This window comes from Sus scrofa, chromosome 1 (genome assembly GCF_054392235.1).
Source record: "Sus scrofa isolate SSC_HxYL_T2T_F1_AM1 chromosome 1, Sscrofa_HxYL_maternal_Yorkshire_Landrace_v2.0, whole genome shotgun sequence".
NCBI lineage: Eukaryota > Metazoa > Chordata > Mammalia > Artiodactyla > Suidae > Sus > Sus scrofa.
Genome location: NC_139383.1, coordinates 283,810,103 through 283,836,501, shown reverse-complemented (window position 1 = coordinate 283,836,501; position 26,399 = coordinate 283,810,103). Strand labels below are relative to the sequence as shown.

General features: G+C 52.3%; 1 protein-coding gene across 6 annotated transcripts in view; it reads right to left on the bottom strand.

Moving 5' to 3' along the window:
- HMCN2 (hemicentin 2) overlaps window positions 1–25,833 on the bottom strand; it is a 160,893-nt gene extending 135,060 nt beyond the window's left edge. For all 6 annotated transcript variants that reach the window (XM_084998456.1, XM_084998477.1, XM_084998460.1 and 3 more), the window contains exons 1-4: window positions 25,450–25,833; window positions 6,662–6,732; window positions 5,238–5,396; window positions 4,354–4,476 (exon numbers count right to left, since the gene is read on the bottom strand). In XM_084998456.1, the coding sequence (XP_084854582.1) occupies window positions 4,354–4,476; window positions 5,238–5,396; window positions 6,662–6,732; window positions 25,450–25,684 (588 nt within the window). In that variant the 5' untranslated portion in view covers window positions 25,685–25,833. The remainder of the gene's footprint in view (window positions 1–4,353; window positions 4,477–5,237; window positions 5,397–6,661; window positions 6,733–25,449) is intronic.
- Window positions 25,834–26,399: the final 566 nt, after the last annotated feature.

The window sequence follows — 26,399 nt, the reverse complement described above, 5'->3', positions numbered from 1 at the left end:
GGGTTAAGGATCCAGAGTTGCTGTGGCTGTGGCATCTGGTAGCCGCAGCTTTGATTTGCCCCCTAGCCTGGAAACTTCCATGTGCCATGGGTGTGGCCCTAAAAAGACACCCACACAAAAGAAATAAAACTGAGGGCAGGATTCCTATGTCAGGAAGCTCAGCGGGCAGTGATGGCGAGAGAGCAGTGCCTGGGCCAGCTGGGCATCTCGGGGCAATGACCTTGGCTCTTCCTTCCTGAGAGCCTTTTCCAGGGAGAACTCTTGCTTTTCAGGGGGCTTGGCAGGAACTGGGGGGGGCGGGGAGGGGGTGTATTCTGTGCTCCAACTCAAAGAGCAGGGAAGGAGAAATGATGCCCCGGAGAGGGCTGAGATGGGACAGAAGGCCAACGACCCTTCCGGCGGGACCTGCCCTGTAATCACATCGCCACCCAGGGAACCCCGATGACCAGCCTGGTGCAGTGGTCTCCCTCCCAGCTCCCCAGGCAGTGGCCCTCGGAACCCAGCTGCAACGCGAGGAGACAGAGGCCCAGACAGGTTCAGGGCTGGGCTCCAGGTCACCCCATGGGCAGGTAGCAGAGCTGGGATCTGAAGCCAGCACCTGACCTTAACCCCTCACCACCCTGCCTCCTGTGGGAAGGGTCCAGGATGAGGTCATCTCTAGGGCCTGGGCTTCCTGGTCTGTTCGTCGGCACCACCAGGTCAGACCTCTGCTCCCCTCTCCCACTGCTGCCTTGGGAGCCAGCTCACCTTCCCCCGTCACCTTTCTCCTGGTTAATGCCCAGATTCTGGACAATCTGTCGTGTGTGCACCTGCTGGACTGGGAAAGCATCTAAGCCCCCGGAATAGGACTTCTCAGGACTGAGAGGACTGCGGGATGATGGGTTTTCCCATCAACTCTTTTTTTTCTTTGTTTGTTTTTGTCTTTTGTCTTTTTAGGGCCACACTGTGGCAATGTGGAGGTTCCCAAGGTAGGGGTCTAATCAGAGCTAGAGCTGCCGGCCTACACCGCAGCCACAGCAACTCGGGATCCGAGCCGCATCTGTGTCCTATACCACAGCTCACGGCAACGCCGGATCCTTAACCCACTAAGCAAGGCCAGGGATCGAACCCGCACCCTCATGGATACTAGTCGGGTTCGTTAACCACTGAGGCACGATGGGAACTCCCCAGCAATTCTGACCATTCTAATGGAGCTGGTGATGGGATGCTGAGCTGGGGCTAAGCTGGGGGAAAGCCTGGGTGGAGAAGGGGCTGGGGCAAGTGAGTGCTTGGACCTAGCTAAGTCTTAATTAAAAACGCACACCTCAGGGAGTTCCTGTGGTGGCTCAGAGGTTAACGAATCCAACTAGGAACCTTGAGGTTGCGGGTTCGATCCTTGGCCTTGCTCAGTGGGTTGAGGATCTGGCGTTGCTGTGGGCTGTGGTGTAGGTCGCAGACACAGCTTGGATCTGGCATTGCTGTGGCTCTAGCATAGGCCGGTGGCTGCAGCTCCGACTAGACCCCTAGCCTGGGAACCTCCATATGCCGCAGGTGCAGCCCTAGAAAAAGACAAAAATAAATAAATAAATAAATAAATAAATAAACGCACACCTCGGGAGTTCCCATTGTGGCTCAGAGGATTAAGACCCCGACGAGTATCCTTGAGGACTTGGATTCAATCCCTGGCCTGGCTCAGTGGGTTAAGGATCCGGCATTGCCATGAGCCATGGTGCAGGTCACAGACACAGCTTGGATCTGGTGCTGCTGTGGCTGTGGTATAGGCTGGCAGCTGTAGCTCTGATTCGACCCCTAGCCTGGAAACTTCCATATGCAATGGGTGTGATCTTAAAAAGCAAAAGCAAAAGCAAAAACAAATGCACACATCTGGGACAGGTCCGAGGGGCCATGTTGCCTGCCTCCCCATCTGCTGAAAGTTGGCAAAAGCTGCGTATTACCCTGCCACGGGCAGGGGATCCTCTTTCAGTTATTCGAGAAACTCCAAGTTGGAAAAAGCTAAAAGCCCGGAACCCCTGAGACCTAAGCTTGACGGATGCTGGGTGGATGGATCATTCCCTTGATGGATCTCCCGCCTAGCACCTAAAGGTGCACCAGCGCATGGCAGGTGCTCAATGAACAAAAGGAAGCGAGACCACAGAATATGCCACTCCTGCCATGCAGGACGTGCTTTGAAAAGGTAAACGGACCAACTACACATGCACGGTTTGGGGACTTGAGCGGCTTCTCCCGGCTGGAGCCCCCCGGGCTCGGGCAAAGTCACCGTTTCCTCTCCTGGGGGGATGACTACCCTGACTGCCCCTTTCTCTGGTCTGCCAAACATCTGGAACATCTGGAAGGGGCCAGGTACAAGGCATTAGGCTAATGAACAAGAGAGCTCTGTCCGGGGAGGAGAAGGATCCAGCCAAGACTGGGCATCCGAGGTCCCCCCGCATCAGATGTGTGCCGCCCTGCCAGGCTCCCTCAGCAGAAGGCTGGCACCATGGCCGGGAGCTGGGGGTTCACCCCAGGCCTCAAGGGAGAGCAATCTGTCGCCGTCAGGACTCACCCAGCTGCCTGACATCTGACGTGCCCCTGGCAAGAACCCAGTTCTGCAGCAACTGTCCAGAGAGGACACCCCTAAAAACAAGCACCAAGCCACCACTCCACTCTGAAATGCCTCCCACCCGCGCTTGGGCGGCTTGGTGCCAGAGCAGGCCGACGTGCCAGAAAAATAAATCCTAATGTGTCGCAGAGACGCATAAATGCCATCTGTCAACAGGGAGCGCAGGCGCTAACCTAAACACGGCTCTGGAGATACAACACACACAAACCTCTTCCGGAAGCACAGCAAGGCTGGCTAGAGGCCAGGTGGCCTCAGAGATGCCGCTGCTCTCGCCTTCCTCTTCCTCAGGCACAAGGGGACCCCATGTCATCTACTCACCCGCAACTTACCAAGCAGCTGCTGGCGGCTGCTGCCAAGTGCCGGGGGTATGGCAGCGAAGAGGACCTGAAGGGCCTGCCCTCAGGGAGCTCAGAGCCTAATGGCATTAAATAATCACACCGTGGTGAAATCGGGGTGGAATGAGAGCTACAGCCACCGGCCTACGCCACAGCCAGAGCAACGCAGGATCCGAGCTACGTCTGTGACCTACACCCCAGCTCACGGTAATGCTGGATCCTTAATTCACTGAGCAAGGCCAGGGGTCGATCCCGCATCCTCATGGGTACTAGTTGGGTTCATTTCCACTGAGCCACAATGGGAACGCCCAGGAGACTTAATCTTGATGGGAAATGGAGAAAGAGCTCACTGGGGAGGTGCATTGCAGCTAAGACTAGGACGATGAGGAGTCGGGGAGGGGGAAGGAGCTGGAAAAACAAACTGCAAGAACAAAGGCCCTGGGGTAGAGAAGACATGGGGCATAAGAGATAGAGCAGAGGGGCCTGCAGGGAGGTGGAAGCAGGCAAGGGGGAGAACACGGGCCATGGGTTCAGAGAGGTGGTGCCCCGAAAGGGTCTGGACCTTCTCCAGGGGACAGCAGGGAGGGACCTGTTGGTCGGATCTGTTTTAGGGGATCCAATGGGATGCAGAGGCTTAAGAAAGCCTCATACAGGTCCAGGAGAGGCAATTGTGAATCTCACTTCCTACGCTCTGTGACTTTATGCCGGCTGCTTGAAATCAGCCAAAGTAGGAGTATTTACACCATGGAAATGGGCATTCCTGTTCTTTCCAGGGAGATGGTTGTCAAACATTTAGCAACACGCCACTGAAAGGATCCCTCTGGTTCTGGGAAGGACTGGACATGTGGGGCAGAGGGAAAGCAGGGAGCGACCTGAGCAACGGAGGGAGCCCCGAGGGGAAAAAGAGCAAGCAGCTGGTCCAAGACCAAGAGGACACAGACCCCTGGCCAGCCCCGGGCCAACGGTGGTCCTGCATGTCAGGCCTCGGGGCCGAGTAAGCCCTCCCTGCCAAGTCCCCAAACAGGACTTTCTGTCTCAGCAACACAACCCAAATCTGATGCCCCCCACCCCGTGCTCCTCCACTCACCCTTGGGTTCCCTGACTCTGGGGAGAAGCTACCCCCAGACCACCACTCTGCAAAACTTTGCTAGATCCGTCTTCCAACCTGGACCGCCAAGGGACTCAGCCTAAAACCCAGGTACTCCTTCAAGCCCCAGTCATTTTACCTGCAAAACTGAGAAACCCACAGCACCTGCCTTTGGGGTGAGTGGGAGGGTTCAGCCAGATGATGCCCGAAAGTCCTGAACATCAGGCTTTGGGCACCTGCCATGGAGCGAGCACGCAGCACTGCTCATATGCGACGGCAACCAGCCCACAGGCAGAGCCCCCTGGAGATGCAGGATGTCAGGGCAGGCTCACCTCGGTCACCTGCTGCTTGTCCAGGTGGAACACCTGCCCAGAGCTGGTGGCAGCGATCTCCTCATAGGCCAGGTAGCCAGGATGCGTGCGGTCACCACAGTCTCCCGTCAGCACAAACACCACCTAGAAGAGAGATAGGCCGGCTGGCTTGTGGCTTCCCCCCACTTTCTACAGGTGCACAGGGCAGGGCCCAAACCAGGGAGGAGGGACCTGGAGAAAGCCCTTTCCTCTCTCTGGGCTCCGGTGATGCACCCGTAAAATGGGAATATTAAGGGTCCCCACCCTGTGGGGGTCAGGACGGATGTGGGTCAGGTGTCCCTCACAGGGCCAGGAATACAGTAGGTGCTCAATAAATGGGAGCCGTTATTAAATCTCCAAGGCAGGGACTGGAAATCGACTCCGCCGCAGAGCTAGAAGAAACTTGGAGGAGCGTCCCAGCCCTGAGGTCTTCCCCGAGGAGGTCCCGCGGGCTGGCCCTCCGCCCGTCCCCCCTCTCCCGCACCCCTCGTGCTGTGAAAGCCAGAAGCCAAAGCCCCAGCACATCCTCCAGGCCCTGAGACGATGGAAGAAGGGTGCCAGGGAGCAGAGGCAAGGCCAGGAGGAAGAAGGATGGCGCCCACTCTGACAGGGTGTGAAGGGAGTGGGGTTGGAAGGTCCTTATCAAGGATGGGCCCCGCCAGGGAGCCGGCGGCCGGAGCATGAGAACACACTTGGACTTCACAGCCCAGCTCGCTTGCTCGATCGCTCCGAGGGCCGGCCAGCGCGCTGGGGGAGGCTGGACCCGGGCTGGGGCGAGAGGAGGGTAGGGCTCGGCTCTCCGGGTGGGGGCTCGGGGCTGCCCGCGGAGCCCCCAGCTTCCCCAGGACCCCCTCGTGGTCGCTCACCTGCGACTGTTTAAGCTGCAGGAGCCGCAGCAGCTCCTCCTTCTTGTGGTAGTCCTTGGCGCGGGCGTCCGAGAAGACGTAGATGAAGGAGCCGGGGTTGGCGACCTCCACGGCCGCCTTGATGGCCCCCACGCTCATCTCCGGGCAGTCCCCGCCGCCCTGCAGGACCGGGCGTGTCGGCGGCTGCGGCCCACCCAGGGGCGCCCCCCAGACCAATGGGAAGTGGGAGTCCCCTGGAGTGGCCTCTGTCCCACCCGTCCAGGGGTCAGACTGGGGCCCCGCCACTCCCTTTCCTGAGACACCTGCGGCATTCAGCCTGCTTCCTCACTCACTCACTCATCCATTCACTCACGCATTCATTCACTCACTCACTCACTCACTCATCCATTCACTCACGCATTCGGTCACTCACTCACTCACTCATTCATCCATTCACTCAGGCATTCGGTCACTCATTCATTCATTCACTCACTCACTCATTACCTCAATCAAGTGACACGGACCCTCCCTCAGAATCTGGATGGGAGGCAGACTTTACAGTAATGCTCGCAACACAATTATTTAAGTACTATTTAGCAATGAATGCTACGAGTGGGAGAGGAGGGATGGGAACGCGGGGACATCTAACAGATATCCCGCAGAAGGCGCGTGCTAGGCAAGGCGTGGAGGATGGAGGGTAGTGGGGTCGCCGGAAGATGGGGGGCGGGGTGCAGAGGAAAACACTCAAAGCCGCCTCGGCAAATCCTCTCTGTAAACAGCCCTGAAACGGATCCTAAACAAACACCCCAGCCCTCCCCGCCCTGCCCCGCAGACAGGAGCTCCCTGCCTCCCCAGGTCTGCGCGTCCAGCCCCAGAAGCAGGATGTGCACGTGGTCACGTCAGGCCACGCTGCTCTCCCGGGGTCACTCATTCATTCTCTGTCCTGGGCCCTGTTTTGGGCTCTGGGACACCTGGCAGTGACTTAGACCCCATCATGGGGTCCCTGCCTTCAGGGAAGCTGGGGGCGGGGGGAAGACTGATGCTGAACTAGGGTGTTCAGTGTGGCCAAAAGGCCCAGGTGGCCATGGGACGTCTGACCCAACCTTGGGCCGCGTTTTGTGGGGGGGGGGGGGGTCTCAACTGACCCCTCTGGCATCTTCCCTCACCTCCTTCCACCCCCGCATCTGTGTGTCAAGTAAAAACACCTACTATGTGCTGGGTGCAGGGACTCCCACAGGTACTTGGGCCACTGAATAAAGGAAGGAGCTCGAAAAAGGACAGGCTCTCCAGGCCCCCCAGGCTGGGAGCAGGCCCCAAGCAGAGCTGGGAGGCAGGTCATGGAAGGAGGCGCCACCTTGGCCCGGGCAGCGGAGGCAGAACCTCAGCCTCTAGGGGGACTGGGAAGAAGGGCCCAGGGCACCAGCAGCCGGGGCCAAGCAGCCCACCTGCACGTAGAGTTCTCTCAGCTCCCTCTGAAACACCGCTGGGTCCGCCGTGAGGGTCACCGGGCCAATATCTGCAGGGAAGAGAGAGAAGCCCAGGTAGGCTTGGACCCCCAGGCACGCGGCCTTCATGGGCTGAAGCAGCGCATGCACGATGCGCCACCACCAGAAGGGGAGAGGAGCTGGGCCCAGGACTTCAGAGACCCCCACAAAGAGGAAGGCGTGGGGGAGCGGCTTCCGGGGCTGCCAGCCGTCAGATCTAGGAGGGAGGTCAGGCCACTTGGCCCCCTGCCTGCTCCAAACAGGACCCAGAGCTCTGCGGGAGCACAGAGATGGAGCTGGGGGTAAACCCCCAGTTAGTCCCCGGAACCACAGCTCTCGATTGTTCCTGACTACGACTCCTGCCCCCGCCACCCCCCCCCCCAGGAACCTCTCCTCCATCCACCCACCTCCACTGTCACTGGGAAGGGAATTCTGGAACGTCCAAGAAACAGAGAACCGAGCAAATGAAATGTGGGACCACGCAGCAGCCTGTCCAACATCAGTCTGACCCACAAACATAAAATCTCCCAGAAACTGCATCCCTATATTAACTCGCTTGACAAAGAGCAGGGTTAAATTTCAAAGTCGACTCCACCAAATGCCGGTGAGGACAGAGCGCAACTGAAACTTTCATCCACTGTGGTCGGGAAGGCAAAAATGGTTCAATCGCTTGGGAAAGACAAACAGAAGTTTCTCAAAAGGCAAAACCTGCACCTACCACACAAGCCAGTCTTTCCGCTCCTAGGTATTTACCCAAGGGAGCTGAAAACACACGTCCACACCAAGACTTGTGCGCGAATGTTCCTAGCCGTGGTATTCACAACAGACCAGAACTGGAGACAAGCCAGACGTCTGTCAGCTGGTGAATGAATAAACCAACTGGGGCACATGCGAATAGTCAAATACTACTCAGCAAGGAAACAGAACAAGCTGCCAACACGGGCAACCCCATGGATAAATCCCGCTGTCAAAGTCCTGCCCAAAAGAGGTCAGACCCAGACGAGTACCTCTGATATGGTTCCATTTACAGAAGCCTCTGGAACTGGCAGAATTAATCAAAGGTGAAAAAAAAAAAATCGGAACAGAGGTCGTCTGGGGGACAGAAAGATCAAAGGAACTGTCCGGGGAGACAGAAATGTACTATATGGGGATGAGAATGTGAGTTCCGCGGGTGGATCAGTTTGTCAAAAGGGTAAAGTGAAGACTTGTGCGTTTCAGTGCATGTAAATGTCACCTCCCCCCCAAAAAGAACCATGAAAAACGATCATCGTTGAGTGGGGGAGCAGAGGGTGGGAGGCGGTATAGACGAACTAAGAACAGCAGACGTTTTTAGATACCTGGTGATGCTGGGTGATGAGAATATGGGAGTTCATTATACTCTTCTGCTTGCTTTGCCTACAGTTGAAGTTTCCCCTCATCAAAAGTCTCTTTTTTTAAGATGACAGAGCAGTCATTGAAAGCCACAGCTAACATAAGACAAGGCTATATGTGCACTGAAAACAGGGCCAGAATTCCAACTCACCACATGGACACGGGCACGGATGGTGTTTCGCAAGATTGCGTGGACATCAGATTTCTTAGGGAAATATTTCATGGGATCAAACTCTAGGAATACACTATTTTTAGTTCAAGAATCCTAAATTCCAGTCACCCTAAAAAAATCCCCATAGTTGGCAACCAGACAATAGACCTTAGTCCTTCTTAGAAAAGGAAGCACATGGAACCATGCGGCATTTAGCCACAATTATCAAGGAAGGGTCTGGACACCAGCTTTTCTGCTCTACACGGAGGACTCACCACCCCCACCCCCCCTGAGGCCCCTGCCTCTCTGTTCTGTATTTACTCATCACATCCAAGGCCCCCTTCTGAGCCTGCTCTGGCCTTTACCCAGCCTTCCCCACCGCCTCCCTCCTCTGAACTCTGCAGCGACTAATTCAGCCAAGCCCTTGGCCCTTGACCTCCAGCAGATCTGATTGGAACCCTGGCTCCACCCTTCACCAGCCGTGGGGCTTCTCGGAACACCGTCCCAAGCCTCCCTTACTCCATCTGTAAAATGAGGCTTGTCCCGCCACCTTTTCTCCTAGTCGAGAACCATCATGGAGGGACTCCAGCCAAGCCAGGGAGGGAAACACCTCATTTGGCTGTGAGCAAAGCCTCAGCAAACGGGAGCTGGTCCTGCTGATCTGAACACACAACTGCTGGTGCTCCAGCAGGTGGCCTCACGCGAGGCAGACAGACAGACAGTCTTGCTCCAGTGAGGTCCTCAAATTCTAGTTTGACTCAGGAGAGCAATAATTTTACTCAACATTAGCTGGGGTTTTTTTTTTTTGGGGGGGGGTGGCTGTACCCACAGCACATGGAAGTTCCAGGACGAGGGGTCGAATCTGAGCTGCTCCTGCAACCTATGCCACAGCTGCAGCCATGCCAGACCCTTAACCCACTGCACTGGGTCTCAACATCAGTTATTTCTTTATTACATTGTGTGTGTGTATATATATACATTTAAGAATATATATACAGACACCTATACACATTTAAGAATATATGACATTAATGATATATATATATACATTTAGGAATATATGACATTAATGATACTGACACTTTCTAAGCACTTACTACGTACCAGCCTGTGTGCTGAGACGCATCCTGTGAATTAGCTCACTGAATCCTCCCTGGTGCCTGGTGAGTCCAGCTCTTACCCAACTATTACAGAGGAGACATGGAAGTCCAGAGAGGTTAAGTAACTTGCCCAAAGACACACAGCCACTAAGCAGCAGGGCTGGAATATGAACATAAGCATGTACGACTCCAGAAGCCGGGCTCTTGACAACCGGCTCCCTGTGAACTACACAAAGAAATTCCTGATATGCAGAAAAAGAAGAGGGTTCCCCCAATCAGAGATAGACATGTATATATGGACACATAATTTTCAAAACCTTCATGCCTATTTGTAAACACCTGTCTTCTATAAATGCATTCTATTTTAAGCAGAACTTCTCTTTAAGTATCATAACATGGTATTTTTAACGTGATTCTTTTCACTGAACATATTGTAAGCATATTTCCAGAGGGTCAAATGTTCAGTTCAAAAATCATTCTTAATGGCTACAAAGTATTTCCTCCATAGACACGTCCAATAATGGACTTGCCCATAGTGTTTTGTTTCCAATTCTTACAATGAGCGATGCTATGAAGAACATCTTTCTATCCATGACATTTAAGCTCTAGTTCCATTGTTTCCTTAGGATACGATCCCAAAAGCAGAGTCGCTGGGTCAAAGGCATGGGCGTTTGTAAAAACTTTGGATGCAAATCCAATAACCTCATAACTGCCCTCATCCCCAGACGTTCTTAGAGCCTCTGACCCGTCTACCTGTCGATGCCAGAGGAGCGGCCCTGGTGCCCTGTGTCCCTCACATCACCCCCGCTCAAGAATCAATACCTGCCCACCGAGAAGAGCCTCTGCAGTGCCCAGGTCTGAACCTGGGTGGCCCTGCCCTCCCCCGTCACAACCTATCAGAGGTGGCAGCCTCCCGATGGTTCCCAAGGCTGGACCAGTGCTAGGCTGACCACCTGCTCTCTCATTCACCTGCGAGAAATACTAAGTTGGGAAAGTGATTTATCACAAACAAAATGTGCTCCAGTTGGAGGGAGCGCCCTGTGCTCTGTGGTCCATCTGCTTCCTACTCAGTGGGGGGAGGGGGGAGGATGCTCTTTTTTTCATGGAAAGACAATCACAGTCCAAGGAAGCTGGTTCTCTTCATGGTTCTACTTGGCAAGTTAAAATATGGAGCATCTTTGTCAGCTCCCTACGGGCTTTTGTTCCTCTCCCACCCCCCGCTTTATCAGGGCCGCACCCACAGTATATGGAGGTTCCCACGCTAGGGGCTGAATCAGAGCTAGAGCTGCCGGCCTACACCCCAGCTCACGGCAACGCCGGATCCTTAACCCACCGAGCAAGGCCAGGGATCAAACCTGCATCCTCATGGACACTAGTCGGGTTCATTACCACTGAGCCCACAACAGGAACTCCTGGTTTGTTTAAAAAAACAAACAAACAAAACTTTACCTTGCTGAGAAACCCCAAAGTGGGCAGCCCTGGGGTGGGAGGTGGGAGGATGCCAGACTCAGCGTCTAAGCTGTGACCTCCCGTGGCCGAAGCTGTTCTGGGAGATTTTCTGCCCTCTGAGAGGAAGGCAGATTTGCTATGGAAACAGCCTAATCCCACCTTCTACACACACCCCTCAGCAAGGCTCCCCAACAGGAACCACCACCCCCAGCCTCCCAGGGGTCCCTAGCACTCGGCCAGTGCACGCCGAGGACCAGGGACTGTATGGCAAACACAGGAGGATGCAGGAAATTCCAGGAGCCCTGGAGGAGCCCCCGGGCTGCAGATCCCTGGCAAGGACCTGAAGGCATCTCTGTGAGTTTCCTATGACGGCTGTAACAACTTACGACAAATGCAGGGTCCTAAAACAACACACATTCATTTCTGGGGGTCAGAAGTCCTGACATCAAGGTGCTGGCAGGGCTGCGTTCCTCCGAGAGGCTCTGCGGGAGGATCCATTTCCACGGCTTTTCCAGCTTTGAGAAGCTCCCTGCATTCCTTGGATCCTGGTTCTTTGCTCCATCTTCAAAGCCAGCAACTGAGCATCATTAAATAACCCCCTCTCCCTCTGCTCCTGTCATCACGTCTCCTCTGAGTCTGAGCCTCCTGCTTCCTTGTGAGGACTTTTGTGACTCTAATGGGCCCACCTGGACAACCCAGGGTCGTCTCCCCACCTCAAGATCCCCAACGTAATAACTTCAGCAAAGTCCCTTCTGCAGGTCAAGCAAGAGGTCCTGTGGACATCACTTGGCGGAGGGGGCATTATTCCACCTGCCACAGCCTCCACCATCCTACCTCTGTCAAGAATGGGTGTGGGGGAGTGCCCTGGTGGGACAGCAGGTCAAGGACCCAGCATTGTCACTGCTGTGGCCCAGGTTCATCCCCTGGCCTGGGAACTTCCGCAGGCCGCAGGAAGGGCCAAATAAATAAATAAACAAAAGAACGGATTTGGAAAAAAGTGATTTGACTCCAAACCGACATGCCAAACATAACAGTGTTGAGAATGAAGACATCTGAAGACCCCATCTTTAAAAAGATGGAGAGGAGTTCCCATTGCGGCTCAGGGGATTAAGAACCCAACAGAGTGTCCCTGAAGAGGTGGGTTTGATCCCTGGCTGCACTCAGTGGGTTAAGGATCTAGCGTGGCTGTTGTGGCTGTGGCGCAGACCGGCAGCGGCAGCTCAATTCGACCCCTAGCCTGGGAATTTCCATATGCCATGGGTGTGGCCCTAAAAAGGAAAAGTAAATAAATGAATAAAAAGATGGGGAAACTGAGGCCAGAGAGGGGAAGAGAGTCCTTCAAGGCCAGGTGGCAATGGAGTTGACTGGCTACATCACACGGACAGTGGCCCCTTCTCTCCTTTGTCATCCTAGGCCTCGAGCCAACCTCAGCGCCTGACCCATGGTAAGTGCTTAATAAATTCTATTCCAATGAGTAAATGAATGTTTACTCACCATAAAAACTGAAAATACTGTTTGAGCAGCTCCAAGTCAGGACCCAAGTTTCGCTGACATCCTGGGCCCAGCCAGCACAAGGCCGGGCGTAAATCAAGACTCAGCACATGTTTGTGGGGCGCCAACCCCGCCTGATCCCCAGGCCCTCCCACCACGGTGGGCTGCTGCCCATTGCTCAGAGAAACAGGCTCCAAAAAGGGGCAGGAAACCAAATGTGGTTATTTGGGGCCTGCGGGGGCTTGGGCAGATTAAAGGAGGGCTGGCCGGACGGACAAAAGGGCTCGTGACTCCTCTTGAGACAGAGGGCGGGGCCCTTCAAAAGCTCCCCCCGAGTTCTGAACGAAGACACCCCTCAGGAGCCTGAACACTTACTTACAGACACACGTAGACCCACAGATGCACAAAAACGAGTCTGATTTCTCCCTTTCACTGCAGAGGACCCCAAACCAGCTCTGGGAGCTACCGACCCATCCCATCATTCCAGGGTGGGACCAGATTCCAAGAAATGTCCGGATGGGGCTGGGAGCACGAGGGTCATCTCTCTGCCTGTCCTCCTTGCTGCCCCCCCCTGCCCGGACGCCCACCCATCCATCCACAGCGTCAGGCAGTGACACAGAGATGGATGCCTTCTTGTCGTTAATCAATGCTGGTCCACGGCTCCATTTGTCATTCCCGGGACCTGTGGCACCATCATCATTCACCATCCCGAAGCTTCCTTTCATCAGGGTGGCCATTTCAAGACCTGCCTTCCAGGGTGGCCATTTCAAGAGGTACCAGGGCAGGACACCTGGCGCGTCCCCATGTGAATTCGCCCACCGAGAGGGGTTGCTGGAGCCCCTCTCCGTCTCCCTCCCTCACCCCTTCCAGGCAGGGCTGGCTCTGGGCAAAAAGTCCTGACCCCCTTACATCTTAAGATGCTGCCCTTCCTAGCACGATGTTGATATTGATGACAATGCTGCTGCTGCTGCTGCTGCTGCTGTTGATAGGATGCTGTTGCTGAGGCTGAGGCTGATGATGATATGATGCTGATGATGTGGATGCTGATATGCTGCTGCTGTTGATGCTGCTGCTGCTGCTGCTGATATGATGCTGCTGGTGGTGCTGCTGCTGTTGCTGCTGTTGATGTGATACTGCTGCTGCTCGTGATGCTGCTGATATCGATGATGCTGATGGTGGTGGCAGAAGTGGAAGCGGGTGATGGCCCTAACAGCAGCTGCTGTGCACTCAGCACTTGTTATTTTACAGAGTTTAGCGCAGGCGTATGAACAGCTCACTGTTAGAACTGAGGATGCCAGGTCATACAGCTAGGAAATGGTACTTAATATCTGTACTAGTTTCCTGGGGTCACTGTAATAAAATACCACAACACTTGGTGGCTTTACACAACAGAAATGTATTTTCTCTCAGTCCTGGAGACTGGAAGTTCAAAATTAAGATGTCAGCAAGCCATGCTCTCGCTAAAGGCTCTCGGGGAGAAGCTGCCACATATGCTTTCTAGATTTTTGTTTCCAGTGATTCTAGCAAAATCCCTGCTACTCCTTCGCTTGTAAACGCATCTTCCCTCCAATTCTGCCTCCACTGTCACAAGGCCTTCTCCCTGTGTCTCCTCCCTTCTTTATAAGGACACCAGCCGCGTCGGATTAAGGGCTCACTTTTCTTCAGTACGACTTCGTTTTAACTAAGTACATCTTCAATTCCTATTTCCTAATAAGGCCACATTCTGAGGTTCTAGGGAGGGCAGGAATTTTGTGAGGACACTGTTTAATCTACAATAATGTCCAAATCCACTTATTTGGCTCCAAAGCCTGTTCTCTTCGCCCCTGGCTATCCTGCCTCCCAAAATGATGGTGATGGTACGACGACAGCTTCCGTGTCTTAAATTCATTAAGATTCTGGTCTACGCCCTTGACACGCGTTCACTCGGAAAGACCTTACAACAACCTCTGAAGTGTCTTATTTATTCGCCCCCTTTTAGAGATGAGAATTCCATTCCTAGGGAGGTAAAGCAAACTGCCCAAGGTCTTACGAGGAAGCAGCAGAGATGGGATTCAAACCTGGGTCCGTCGGCCCCCAGATCCAAACTCTCAACTGTGCAGGAAGCTACAGACACTTGGAATTGGTCCCCTGGTCCCCCATTCCTGTTCCTGGAGGGAGAAGGAGGACCATGACTGAAGGGGTGGGGCCCTTGCCAAACAGCTGGGGAAACGTGGCGTGCAGTCCCTCCCAGCAGGGTCCACTGGCTGCAGTGATGACTAAACCCGTGACCTTGACGTCGCTTGTGCTGCCCTCGAGCATATGAGCCCCAGAAGCCTGGCCGCCAACCATCTCTCCATAGGCAAGTTTTTCCACTCAACGAGAGGAGGCTGTGGAGCCTCTGGGACATGAGAGGGTCACACACGGGAAGGACCACCCAGCCCTTCACGCAGGTGATGCTCCAGCCCCTCACCCAGTGGTCATAGCCAGGCGCTAGAGCTCCAGTCTCAGAAAGACCTCGTGGCCAGGGCTCCTCCCTGAGCCTGCCTCTCCCACCTCCTTCTTGAAAGCAGGGCTTGAATCCCGGAGTCAACTCTGGATGTGCACACACCCCCTCCTCCAGCGCAGGGACCCCAGGCAGGGTCCCACACTCTGTCACCATCATGGACAAACTGTGTCCCCTCTCTGTGATTCAGTCACTCCATTTCTAAAAGGCAGGGGCTGGAGTTCCCGTCATGGCGCAGTGGTTAACGAATCCGACGAGGAACCATGAGGTTGCGGGTTCGATCCCTGCCCTTGCTCAGTGGGTTGAGGATCCAGCATTGCCGTGAGCTGTGGTGTGGGTCGCAGACATGGCTTGGATCCTGCGTTGCTGTGGCTGTGGTATAGGCTGGTAGCCACAGCTCCAATTAGACCCCTAGCCTGGGAACCTCCATATGCCGAGGGAGCGGCCCAAGAAATGGCAAAAAGACAAAAAATAAAAATAAAATAAATAAAATAAAAGGCAGGGGCAGGAGTTCCTCTCATGGCTCAATGGGTTAAGAACCCGACTAGTATCATGAGGATGCGGGTTGGATCCCTGGCCTCGCTCAGTGGGTTAGAGGATCCGGCGTCACCTCGAGCTGTGGTGTAGGTGGCACATGGACTCAGATCCCGTGTTGCTGTGGCTGTGATGCAGGCCGGCAGCTACAGCTCTGATCCAACCCCTAGCCTGGGAACCTTCATACACAGCAGGTGTGGCCCTAAAAAAGCAAAAAATAAAAATAAATAAATAAAAGGCATGGGCGGGAGAAAAGGAAGTCGAGCCTGCTAGAACGACACCAGTTGCTGAGCCCAGGGCTGGCTGAATCAATTCCGCTGAAGATGCCCCGAAGGACAGACAAGGATGGGATGAGGGGCCATCCATGACATGGACAGGCTAACCCAGGTGGCAGCCCTCAGGCCTCCAGGGAGAGACGCACCAGGGCCAGGCCAAAGGGCGGGATCTTCCTCTCAGAGCAAAGACTGCCTGTTGTCTATTTCATGATGAGGGGCTGGTTCATAGCAACGTCACTCCAGGGTGACAGTACACACACACACACACACACACACACACACACACACACACACACACGCATGCAGCCAGAGGCCCAGCCGCCTCACCTTAGAGGAAATTCTGTAAACTAAACAGGTTTGCTCTGCCTGCCCGCATCCTGGCTGCCAACCCACTAAAACCGTCTCTTCTCTGGGGAAAGCTGACAGCAAGACCCAGAAGAGATGCTCGAACTCCCTCTCCATCAGACGCTGGCTCATTAAAACGGGCCACCATTTCTCATCTGTCAAATTAGAAAAATAAAAAAGGGGGGGTGGGGAGTGATGTCCCCACAGGCCAGCAAGGATGTGGGGAACGGAAAGCTGTCGCATACTCTCCAGCGGAAGGCAAGATGGTAGAGCCTTTGGGGGGGACAATGTGCTGATTGATACCGATTAAGAGAAAAAGTGGTCACGTGATTTAACAATGCAATCGCCTTTCTGCGAATCTCCCCTAGAGGTATGTTTTTGCAAATGTGTGTGTTTACTGTAAAGAAACTGAAAGCAACTCATTCTCCACAATGTGACAATGGCTGGAAAAAGCAAGTTAAGATACATTAGGATCCCTCCTGTAACACCTTCTGTCGTCATTAAAGCAATGGGGTGGGAGTACTCGCTGTGGCTCGCAGGTTAGGGACCAACAGAGCAAGGTGGAGGGTTCAATCCCTGACCTCACTCAGTAAGTTAAGGATCTGGTGTTGCTGCAAGAAGTGGCATAGGTCTTCAATGAGGCTTGGATCCTGCATTGCTGTGGCTGTGGTGTAAGCCACTGCAGGTCTCATTTAACCCCTAGCCTGGGAACTTCACATGCCACAGGAGTAGCCCTAAAAAGAAAAAAGAAAAAAAAACCAGTGTGGATTGATATTTCCTAACATGAAAAGATATTCATGATATATTATGTGGGAGACAAAAATAAGCTACAAAATAGCATGCAGAGTATCATGGCATTTTTGTTTTGTTTTGTTTTTTGTCTTTTTAGGGCTGCACCTGGGCATATGGAGGTTCCCAGGCCAGGGGTCAAACTGGAGCTATAGCTGCCAGCCCACGCCAGAGCCACAGCAACACCAGATCTGAGCCGCCTCTGCGACCTACACCACAAACTCACCGCAATGCCGGATCCTTAACCCACTGAGTGAGACCAGGGATCGAACCCACAACCTCATGGTTCCTAGTCGGATTTGTTTCCACTGCGCCACGACGGGAACTCCCTAATGCCATTTTTATATAATTAAAAAAAACTAAGTGTAGACATGTGTACAAGTGAGTTATACACACACAGTCTGGAAGCACACTCATTAAAAGTGCTTGTTATCTCTTGAAAGTAGCGTTATTAGAACATTTTACAAGCGTGGATTAAATTTGTAATTTTCTGAGGAAACTTAATAACTTATTAACTGCAAGAGCTAAGCCCTGATGCCAAAACTCGAAAAGAACAAAGAACACAAAGAAAGAATATCACTTCCTGATGATACATATTGAGATAAATGCAAAACTGCGAAACAAAACACTGGCAAATAGAATCCAGCTGTATATGAAAGAATAATCCACCAGGACCAAGCAGAGCTTATGCAAGGAATGTGGAAATAGTTTAAAATGAAGGAATCATGGAGTTCCCACTGTGGCCCAGTGGGTTAAGAATCTGACTGCATGGAGTTCCCGTCGTGGCACAGTGGTTAACGAATCCGACTAGGAACCATGAGGTTGCGGGTTCGGTCCCTGCCCTTGCTCAGTGGGTTAACGATCCGGCGTTGCCGTGAGCTGTGGTGTAGGTTGCAGACGCGGCTCGGATTCTGAGTTGCTGTGGCTCTGGCGTAGGCTGGTGGCTACAGCTCCGATTCAACCCCTAGCCTGGGAACCTCCATATGCCTCGGGAGCGGCCCAAGAAATAGCAACAACAACAACAACAAAAAGACAAAAGACAAAAGAATCTGACTGCAGTGGGCTTGGCTCAGATTCCACATTGCTATGGCTGTGGTGTAGGCCAGCAGCTACAGCTCTGATTGGACCCCTAGTCTGGGAACCTCCATATGCCGTGGGTGCGGCCCTAGAAAAGACAAAAAAAAAAAAAAAAAAAAGAATCTGACTGCAGTGGCTTGGGTTGCTGTGGAGGCAGACATCTGATGCCCAGCCAGGCACAGTGGGGTGAAGGATCCAGCGTTAGTGCAGCTCTGGCAGAGGTCGAAGCTGCAGCTCAGATTCAATCCCTGGTCCAGGGATTTCCATATGCCATGGGGAAGGCAATTAAATGATTTAATTAATTACAAAGAAATGAAGGAATCACATCAAAAGATCAACAGGAGAAAAAGCTTACAAATAGCTCAACAGCACCAGAAAGTCAGTGGCTAAAATCAGCCCCCATTCTCATGTGGGCTTTTTGCTTTGGGGGTGCTTCCTGACCTTAGTGAGTTAATAATGAAAGCATCTTCCTTCACCTGATGAAGAAAACCTCAAACCAAAAACCAGCATCAGGAGTTCCCATCGTGGCGCAGTGGTTAACGAATCCAAGTAGGAACCATGAGGTCGAGGGTTCAATCCCTGCCCTTGCTCAGTGGGTTAACGATCCGGCGTTGCCGTGAGCTGTGGTGTAGGTTGCAGACTCGGCTCGGATCCCGAGTTGCTGTGGCTCTGGCGTAGGCCGGTGGCTACAGCTCCGATTCGACCCCTAGCCTGGAAACCTCCATATGCCGAGGGAGCGGCCCAAAGAAATAGCAAAAAAAAAAAAAAAAAACCAGCATCATACAATGACACGAGTAGAAGCAAGAAAAGACCAACTTTGGCCACCGTCAGTACTTGACACTGATCTAAAAATCCTCGCCTAACGCGTGTCAAACAAGTGAAATAACTGATTGGAAAAGAGGAAACAATATTTCAGTTTGGACTGTCTGTGGCCATCAACCTAGAAAACTCAAGACATTACCCCCCAAAAATGAGAACTAGTTTTTTAAAAAGGCTTCAGTAAGAAAATTGGAAACGAAATAAATATATGAAAATAAATTGCTTTCCAACATACTAGCAATACTCATTTGCAAAAAATGTAATGGAACAAAGATTTCTGGTCAAAATAGTCATACGAAAACCAAAATATTTAGAAATGATCTTAAAAAGAAATGGGTGGAACCTAGGAGGAAAAAAAAAAGTTACGAATTTTTACTAAAGGAAGTAAATATGCAAAAATAGGCCAATCTCTCTTAGACGGAAGCAACTGAATTTTTTTAAATGACAATTCTTCCCCAAATTAAGATTTAACATGATTCTGAACAAAATCACAGTAGGAATATCTTTTTTTGGAAGGTGACTAAGTTTTTCTACTTTTCAAGTGAAAGAATACATGTCCAAGAACATTTTGAAATGGTTGAAGATGAATAAAAAGAACATGAAGAAGGTGCAGGGCTGAGTAACTCTGGAAGCAAGTTGAGTCTAAGAGACTGAAAACAAACGAACTGCACCCTAGTTAATAAAGTTGTTTTCCAGGGGCGCAATTTAGCGATGCTAAAACCTTCGATGAAGTCAATCAGACAATGAGACACCAACATCAAATGCCATCGCTGACACGTGGAATCTGAAAAAAGGACGCAATGAACTTCTTTGCAGAACAGATACTGACTCACAGACTTTGAAAAACTTATGGTTTCCAAAGGAGAGAGGTTGGGGGGGGTGGGGAGAGGCGCTGGAGGTCTGGGATGGACATGCTGTAAAGTTGGGTTGTGATGATTGTTGCACACCTATAAATGTAATAAATTCATTGAGTACTTTTTAAAAATGAAATAAATACATAAATAAAACCACTGGAGATGTGTACTGAAACTGAACAAATTAAGTACGTGGACCGTGGGTAGTGGATAAAGAGAGACACATGAGTCACTGTCCGAGTGGGAGGCTGCAGGTAAGCAAGAGTAGGAGGTTAGGTGTTCCCATCGTGGTGCAGTGGAAATGAATTCAATTAGGAGCCATGAGATTGTGGGTTCGATCCCTGGCCTCGCTCCGTGGGTTAAGGATCCTGCGTTGCCGGGAACTGTAGTGTAGGTCTCAGCGTGGCTCAAATCTGGCATTGCTGTGGCTGTGGCGTAGGCTGGCAGCTGTAGCTCCAGTTAGACCCCTAGCCTGGGAACCTCCATATGCCATGGGGGTGGCCCTAAAAAGCAAAAAAAAAAAAAAGAAAAAAAGAGTAGGAGGTTAGAAGGATCACCTGGTAATGACTTGGAGATGAGGACAACAGAAGGCACTCATGTGCAGCTTAATATAGATGCAGATGGTTACATACAGAAATATTTATAGATACAGCTATGTAAGCAGGTTACATATACAACATGTATCTCCCTGCTCTGTCAGCTAAGGGTCTAGAAGCACTGACATCCCAGTAGCAGCAAGCACACCTAGCACTCAGATGCTGGTGTCTAATACCATTTTTTAGTCAAAGGAACCAGGGCTCCTTGGAGAAGTTGCTAATTCTAGGACTGGGGCGGGAAATATATGAGTCCAGAACATCTTGAACTGCCAGAAAGTAAGAAAGGGCTTTAAAAAAAAAAAAAAATCCACAACAATGGGGGTATGTCAAAGGCCCAGAGAAGCCAAACGGAAGAGCTTCAAAGCTGGGAAAACTGGAGCAAGAAAATAAATAATGTAGGACCGGATTGCCACCCAAAGTATAAAACAAGTATCTATGAGTCCAAACTGATACATTTAATTGATTAAATAAATAAGTGGGGGAGGAGAGTCAACTCTCTCATGCAGAAAAATTCCAAATAATTTATGTAAATCCTCCACCTTTGGGAGGTGGATCGCCACTCCCTGCTCCTTTTTTTTCCCTTGCTTGCTTTTTTAGGGCCACACCTACAGCATATGGAGAGTCCCAGGCTAGGGGTCAAATTGCAGCTGCTGCTGCCAGCCACAGCCACAGCCACAGCCACACTGGATCCGAGCCACATCTGCAACCTACACCACAAGTCACAGCAACGCCAGATCCCCGACTCACTGAGCAAGGCTAGGGATGGAGCCTGCATCCTCATGGATACCAGTTGGATTCATTTCTGCTTCGCTGCAACGGGAACTCCACAAGTCCCTCCTTCTTAAGGGTGGGTTGTGTGTCGTGACTTTCTTCCAAAGAGGACAGTGTGGAAAGGGAGAAAGGAAAGAGGAACCTTACAGTGAAGACACCTGACCCCCTCGGCCAGGCGCTCAAGGTCAACAACAGGAGTGATAAGTCATATTGACAGTATGTACCCCTGATACGATGTGACGAGCCTGGCGCTGTTCCACTGTGGTTCTCCTCCCATTACCCAGTCTAACTGCAGGAGACATCAGACAAATAACGCCTGCGGGACAAGACATCGGGGCAATACGTGTCCAAACGCTCAAGGTCATCACAGACAAAGTCTGAGAGAGAGACCATCACAACCAAAAGGAGCCCAAGGGGACCCAATAATTAAATGCCATGGGGGGTCCTGGATGGGATCCCGGAAGGGAGGTCAAGGACAACGGAGGAAATCTGCCATCATTACTGCAAGATGGTCATCAGGGGAGACTGGGTGTTAGTATATGGAAACTACTGTGCTATCTTTGCAATAATTCCGTAGATTTAAAACTGTTTGAAAATTAAAAGTTTATTTTACGTTCCATCCCTGGCCTGGGAACTTCCACATACTAGGGGCGTGGCCAAAAAATAATAATAGTAAGAGGAAGCATTTGCCCTACTATAAAGCCAAATATAATGTGCTCCTGGCATAAGAATTTTCATACAATGAGGCAGAATGGAAAGTCCAGAGAAATTCTTTTTTTTTTTTTTTTTTTTTTTTGTCTCTTTGCCTTTTCTAGGGCTGCTCCCACGGCAGATGAGGTTCCCAGGCTAGGGGTCAAATCAGAGCTGTAGCCACCGGGCTACGCAAGAGCCACAGCAACACGGGATCTGACCTGCGTCTGCAGCCTACACCGTAGCTCACGGCAATGCCGGATCCTTAACCCACTGAGCAAGCTCAGGGATCGAACCCGCAACCTCGTGGTTCCTAGTCAGATTCGTTAACCACTGAGCCATGATGGGAACTCCCAGATAAATTCTTAATAGATGTAAATTGTGGATAAAGGCAGGATCCAAATGAAAGTGGAAAAAAAGGATTATTTGATTAAAATGTACCTGAACAATTAATTATCCTGTTCTCAAAGAATCACATCAAATTATTTTTAATATTAGGGGCCAAATTTTGTAATTCCAGATTAAAAAATAAAACAGAAAGAGAAAAAAAAGAAAACAAATGAAAAACCTACAACATGTACCTGATTCTATGATAGAAGTCTGCCTAAGAATAAAAGCAAAGAAATTGCAAAGGAAAAAAGCCAAGAGATTTAGCTACATAAACATTTAAAACTTCAGAACATAAAGAATCACAAACAAGCTGAAAAAGCAAACAGGAAAAATACTAGTCACACAACAAAGAACAACTATCACCAATATAAAAGTCCTCACTCCAATTGATAAAAAACAAACAAAAAAACACTAAAAACCACATTGGAAAAATGAGTAAAGGAACCAACAACTTACAAAAGAAGAAAATCACACACACACACAAAATCTAATGAACACACACAAAATCTTACTGAACCTCACTAGCAATTAAAAAAAGAAGGCATCACTTTCCATTTCTGAATTAGGGAAAAAAATGTTATTATCCTAGAACCCCTACAGTTGGTGGCAGCTGCTCTGGAATGTCCCCTCAAATGCTTCTGGTGCACGTTTAAACTCCTGAACATTTTGGGAAAACAACTGGAAGAGTTGCCCACCCACTCCCTGCGTTAAAAATGACCTGGGAACTCCACTTTCAAAACCTCAATCCAACAACAACAAAAACACAACCAAAGATGAAGACCAAGATTTATGAACCAGAGGGCTTTTTGCAACATTGTAATAGAGAAAAACTGAAAACAACCTAAATTTCAGCCAAAATAAAACCATTAGCAAAATTCTAAATTTACAGTTTGGGAACATGCTAATTTTTTTTTTCACCATGTAAAAAGATTTAAAAATATTTCCAAAGCACAGGTTCTGGTTTATCTCCAAGCATGTGCAGCCAGAACCACTGAAACTTGCCCTGCAAAGAGTGGTTTTGGGGGTTTAAAGTTGGCGGGTTTCCTCTAAGAGCTTTTCCAACTGGCAGCCCTGGGGTGTATGGGGGGAGCCCTGAACTGTCAGCTAAAAGCCCCGGCTCTCAGCTCCCCTTCCACCAAAGGGAATTCCATTGGCTGATTCAAAAGACACAGCTAGACCTAAAGCACAGCTCCAATCCCTGCTCAGAAGCCCTCGGGGGCTACTCGAAGCCCATAGAAGGAAATTTCAGGGCTCCAAGTTCTCAGTCCCGTGGTCACAGCCAGGACCGAACTTGCCTGGCCCCCCCTTTCCCATTTCACCCCTCCTGTGCCCCAAGCTCCACACACACCTGTCCCCACATGTCAGCCCCCATCCAGGGAGCTCCATGTGCCTGGGGAGTCCTCCCCTGCCGACCCCACCCCAGTGCCGTGTCTCAGGCACCTAGCATCACCCAGACACAGGCTCAAAACCTGATTCATTTCCCTTCATGTTTTTCAAGCCCAGCTCCAATGCCACCTCCTCAGAGAGGTTTTGGTTGGTCCCCTCCCTCACTGACCCAAGGTCAGGAGCTAAGAGAAGGGACGCGTTCTCTCCTCCACCTGGCTGGTCCCCAGCAGGCTGCCCACTCGTTGGTATGAACCCTGCCCCCTTCACACCAGGAGCCTCATAAGACTGTGCACACAGCACAGGTTCAATAGATGCTGAGGTCACCCTCCCCTGGACCTGGGGTGTCCGTGCGAAGCATGGTTCGGGGAACAGGGGCGGGGGAGGAGGATGGGATTTTTTTCTTTGGTTTTCTAGAAGACGGAGTGCATGCTGGAGCATCATATGTGCCCTCAGGGCCCAGGGAGGAGAGAGAGGTTGAAGAAAGGAAGGTGGGTCCCAGGACACTTTGTCTGATTCCCACAGGCTGCTCTCCTACCCTGCAACTGCAGCCAAGCATGTGAGAGACAAATACGGGTTATGAATCAGAAATTACATCAGCCTGGCAGGTGGCCTTGCATAAGTCCCAAGCATGTCCCGAACCTCAGTTTCTCCGGTTGTAAGAGAAGGGGTGGCTTAGATGATCCCTAAGCTCCAGCAATGTCATATCTTTGCAAACCCAAGAATGACCCAGAAAAAGGAGTGAGAAACTGGGGTGCATCGAGGGTGAACTGTCTGAGCCGAACCCCCCAGGACCCCCCCCCTCACAATTCCCCACGTCTTCACAATTCCCCCAACCTTGCTGCCCCCACCCCCAGGTGGCAACTGTCCTTTGAATGTCCCCAGAAGTCTTTTTTTAGACCCCTGGCTTCTGGGCCCAGAACCCCTGGAGACAGAGGGACTCCACACTCAGCCTCAGGGCTGTGTAGGATTATATCACACTCACTGCTACCCATTTTTCAAATATCTGTAATGATGCTGTGATTAATAAAGGAAAATTCTTCTAAAAGGGCTTACTAACTATCTCATTGTGTATTTTCGCAGCACAAGAACACTTGGCAGTACAGTTCTGCAAGAGACCTGCCATTTTCATTTAATTTTTCTGCCTTATAAAGCTATCCCTCTGGATAGGCAGGTGGATAGGTGGAAAGGTGTGGGGGGAAAAAAACCAGGAAAATTAATCATAGGATGTAGACAATAGGCAGACAGGTTTTCCAATAGATTTTCCCCCGATTTTACTGTTAAGTCTTAAGTGTTTTGTGAAAGGTACTGGAGAAAAAAAATCCGGCCACTCAGAAAGTTGAGAGTCTGAGCAAGCTTTACAGCTGTAAACTGCAAACTCACCACCGTGGGGTCTCCCGGGGGTCTTTTCAAGGGCATGTCCCAAACACTGAGCTGAGATTTAGGCTGCCTGCGTGGGTGAAGAGGTTGGGGGGTGCGGAGGAACTGGCAGCGCGCTTAGGGTGGTGGCGCGGGTTGGGGTGGGAGGCGACCTGGCTGCTGTTTTTCTCGCGGGAACAGGTGAGGGGCAAGGTGCAGAACGAGTTCACTGGCCGGGGGTCCGGCAGGGGGACGGAGGGGCGGGGGGCGTCTTCTGCCCCTCGCCCCGCTCCAAGCCCATCCTGAGAGTGAATGCTAAGAATTAATCGAACGCAAACCCGCAAACCCGACAGCGGCTCCTGCGTGCCAGGCCCTGGACACGAAGGGCCCGTTTCAACATCTCAACAAGTTTGGGAGGCAGTTCTCGCCCCGTTTTCATGAAAGCGGAAGGTGAGGCTCCAAAAGCTAAGGTCACTTGGTGAAGTCGCACAGCCAGGAGATGGCAGCAGGGCATATGAGCGCCGTGCCCCCCTCCTCTCCGTCCCTGGCCTGACGATGCCAGCCGGGAAGCGCGGGAGAAGGGGCGAGCAGGTTCGAGGCTGAAGGACGTGCGCGGCTGCAGGACCTGCCCTAGGTGCCCGGGGCCGGGCAGTGAACGCGCGGAGTAGGCGCCTCCGCCCGGCCGCGGTTCAGCCAGCCGGCGTCCAGGTGCGCCCCGGGCGCAAGGCGGGCAGGTGAGCACACCACGCCAAGCAGGTGAGCACACCGAGCCAAGGCGCCAGGTCCCGCGCACGGCGGGTGTGGGGGGCGCGGGGGGCGCTACCTGGGTCGTGGAAGGGCACCAGCGCGTAGTTGGCGATGGTCCGGCTGCCGCGACTCAAGCTGCGCTCGAGAATGCGCGAGGCGCCGTCCATCACCTGCATCAGGTCGTCCCACATGGAGCCGGTGACGTCGAAGACGATGGCCAGAGTAGCGTCCCCCGTGGTAGGGGGCAGCGCCGTCCCGGTCGCGCCGGCCACCGCCGAGACCGCCATCAGCAGCGGCAGGAGCGGCGTCATGGTGAGCGCGGCCGAGGGGCTGCGCCCGCCGCGGTGGGTGCGCGCGGGACCCTGCGAGCGCGACCGCCCTGGTGCACCCAGCCACCCCTCGACGCTGCGCCTCGCTCCGTCGGGCCACGGCCGCCGGTGCGCGCGCGGGAAGTGGGCTCGCGGCGGGGTCCCCCTGCTGGGAGCACGAGGCGGGTCCTAGAGCCCACCCCGTTCAGGGTCACGAGCCCGCCTCCTCCGCTCCCCCCCACCCCCGCTGTGACTCAAACTTTCCCGGCCCCCGCTGCTCGCTAGTCCAGACCCGAGGTTAGGAGAGGACGCGGGGCGGACGGCAGAAGGGAGCTGGGGCCAAGGCCAAAGCCGCGAGGGATGGGACACACGGGAGGCACTGGACACCTGCGCCTCCCTCCGACCGCGCGCCCCCGCTGCGGAGGCGGAGAGGGAAGGGAAGCCGCAGGGCCCCTGTGATGGAGGGCTGTCCGCAGGCTCTGGCTTGTGTGGCTCCCCCAGCCCCCTACAAACTGCCCGAGACAGACAGACAGACAGAGACAAACACACACACACAGCAACTCCCTTTCTTTCCACAGGGATCTGTGCTTCCCAGTTATTGCCTGTTATTACTGATACTATAATCAGGGACCGGAAGTTGAGCAGCTACTAAGTGCTAAGTGTTTTCATGTATTTATGGTTTCCTTGAGTGCTGGCTGCAACCATGGAGGGAGGCGCC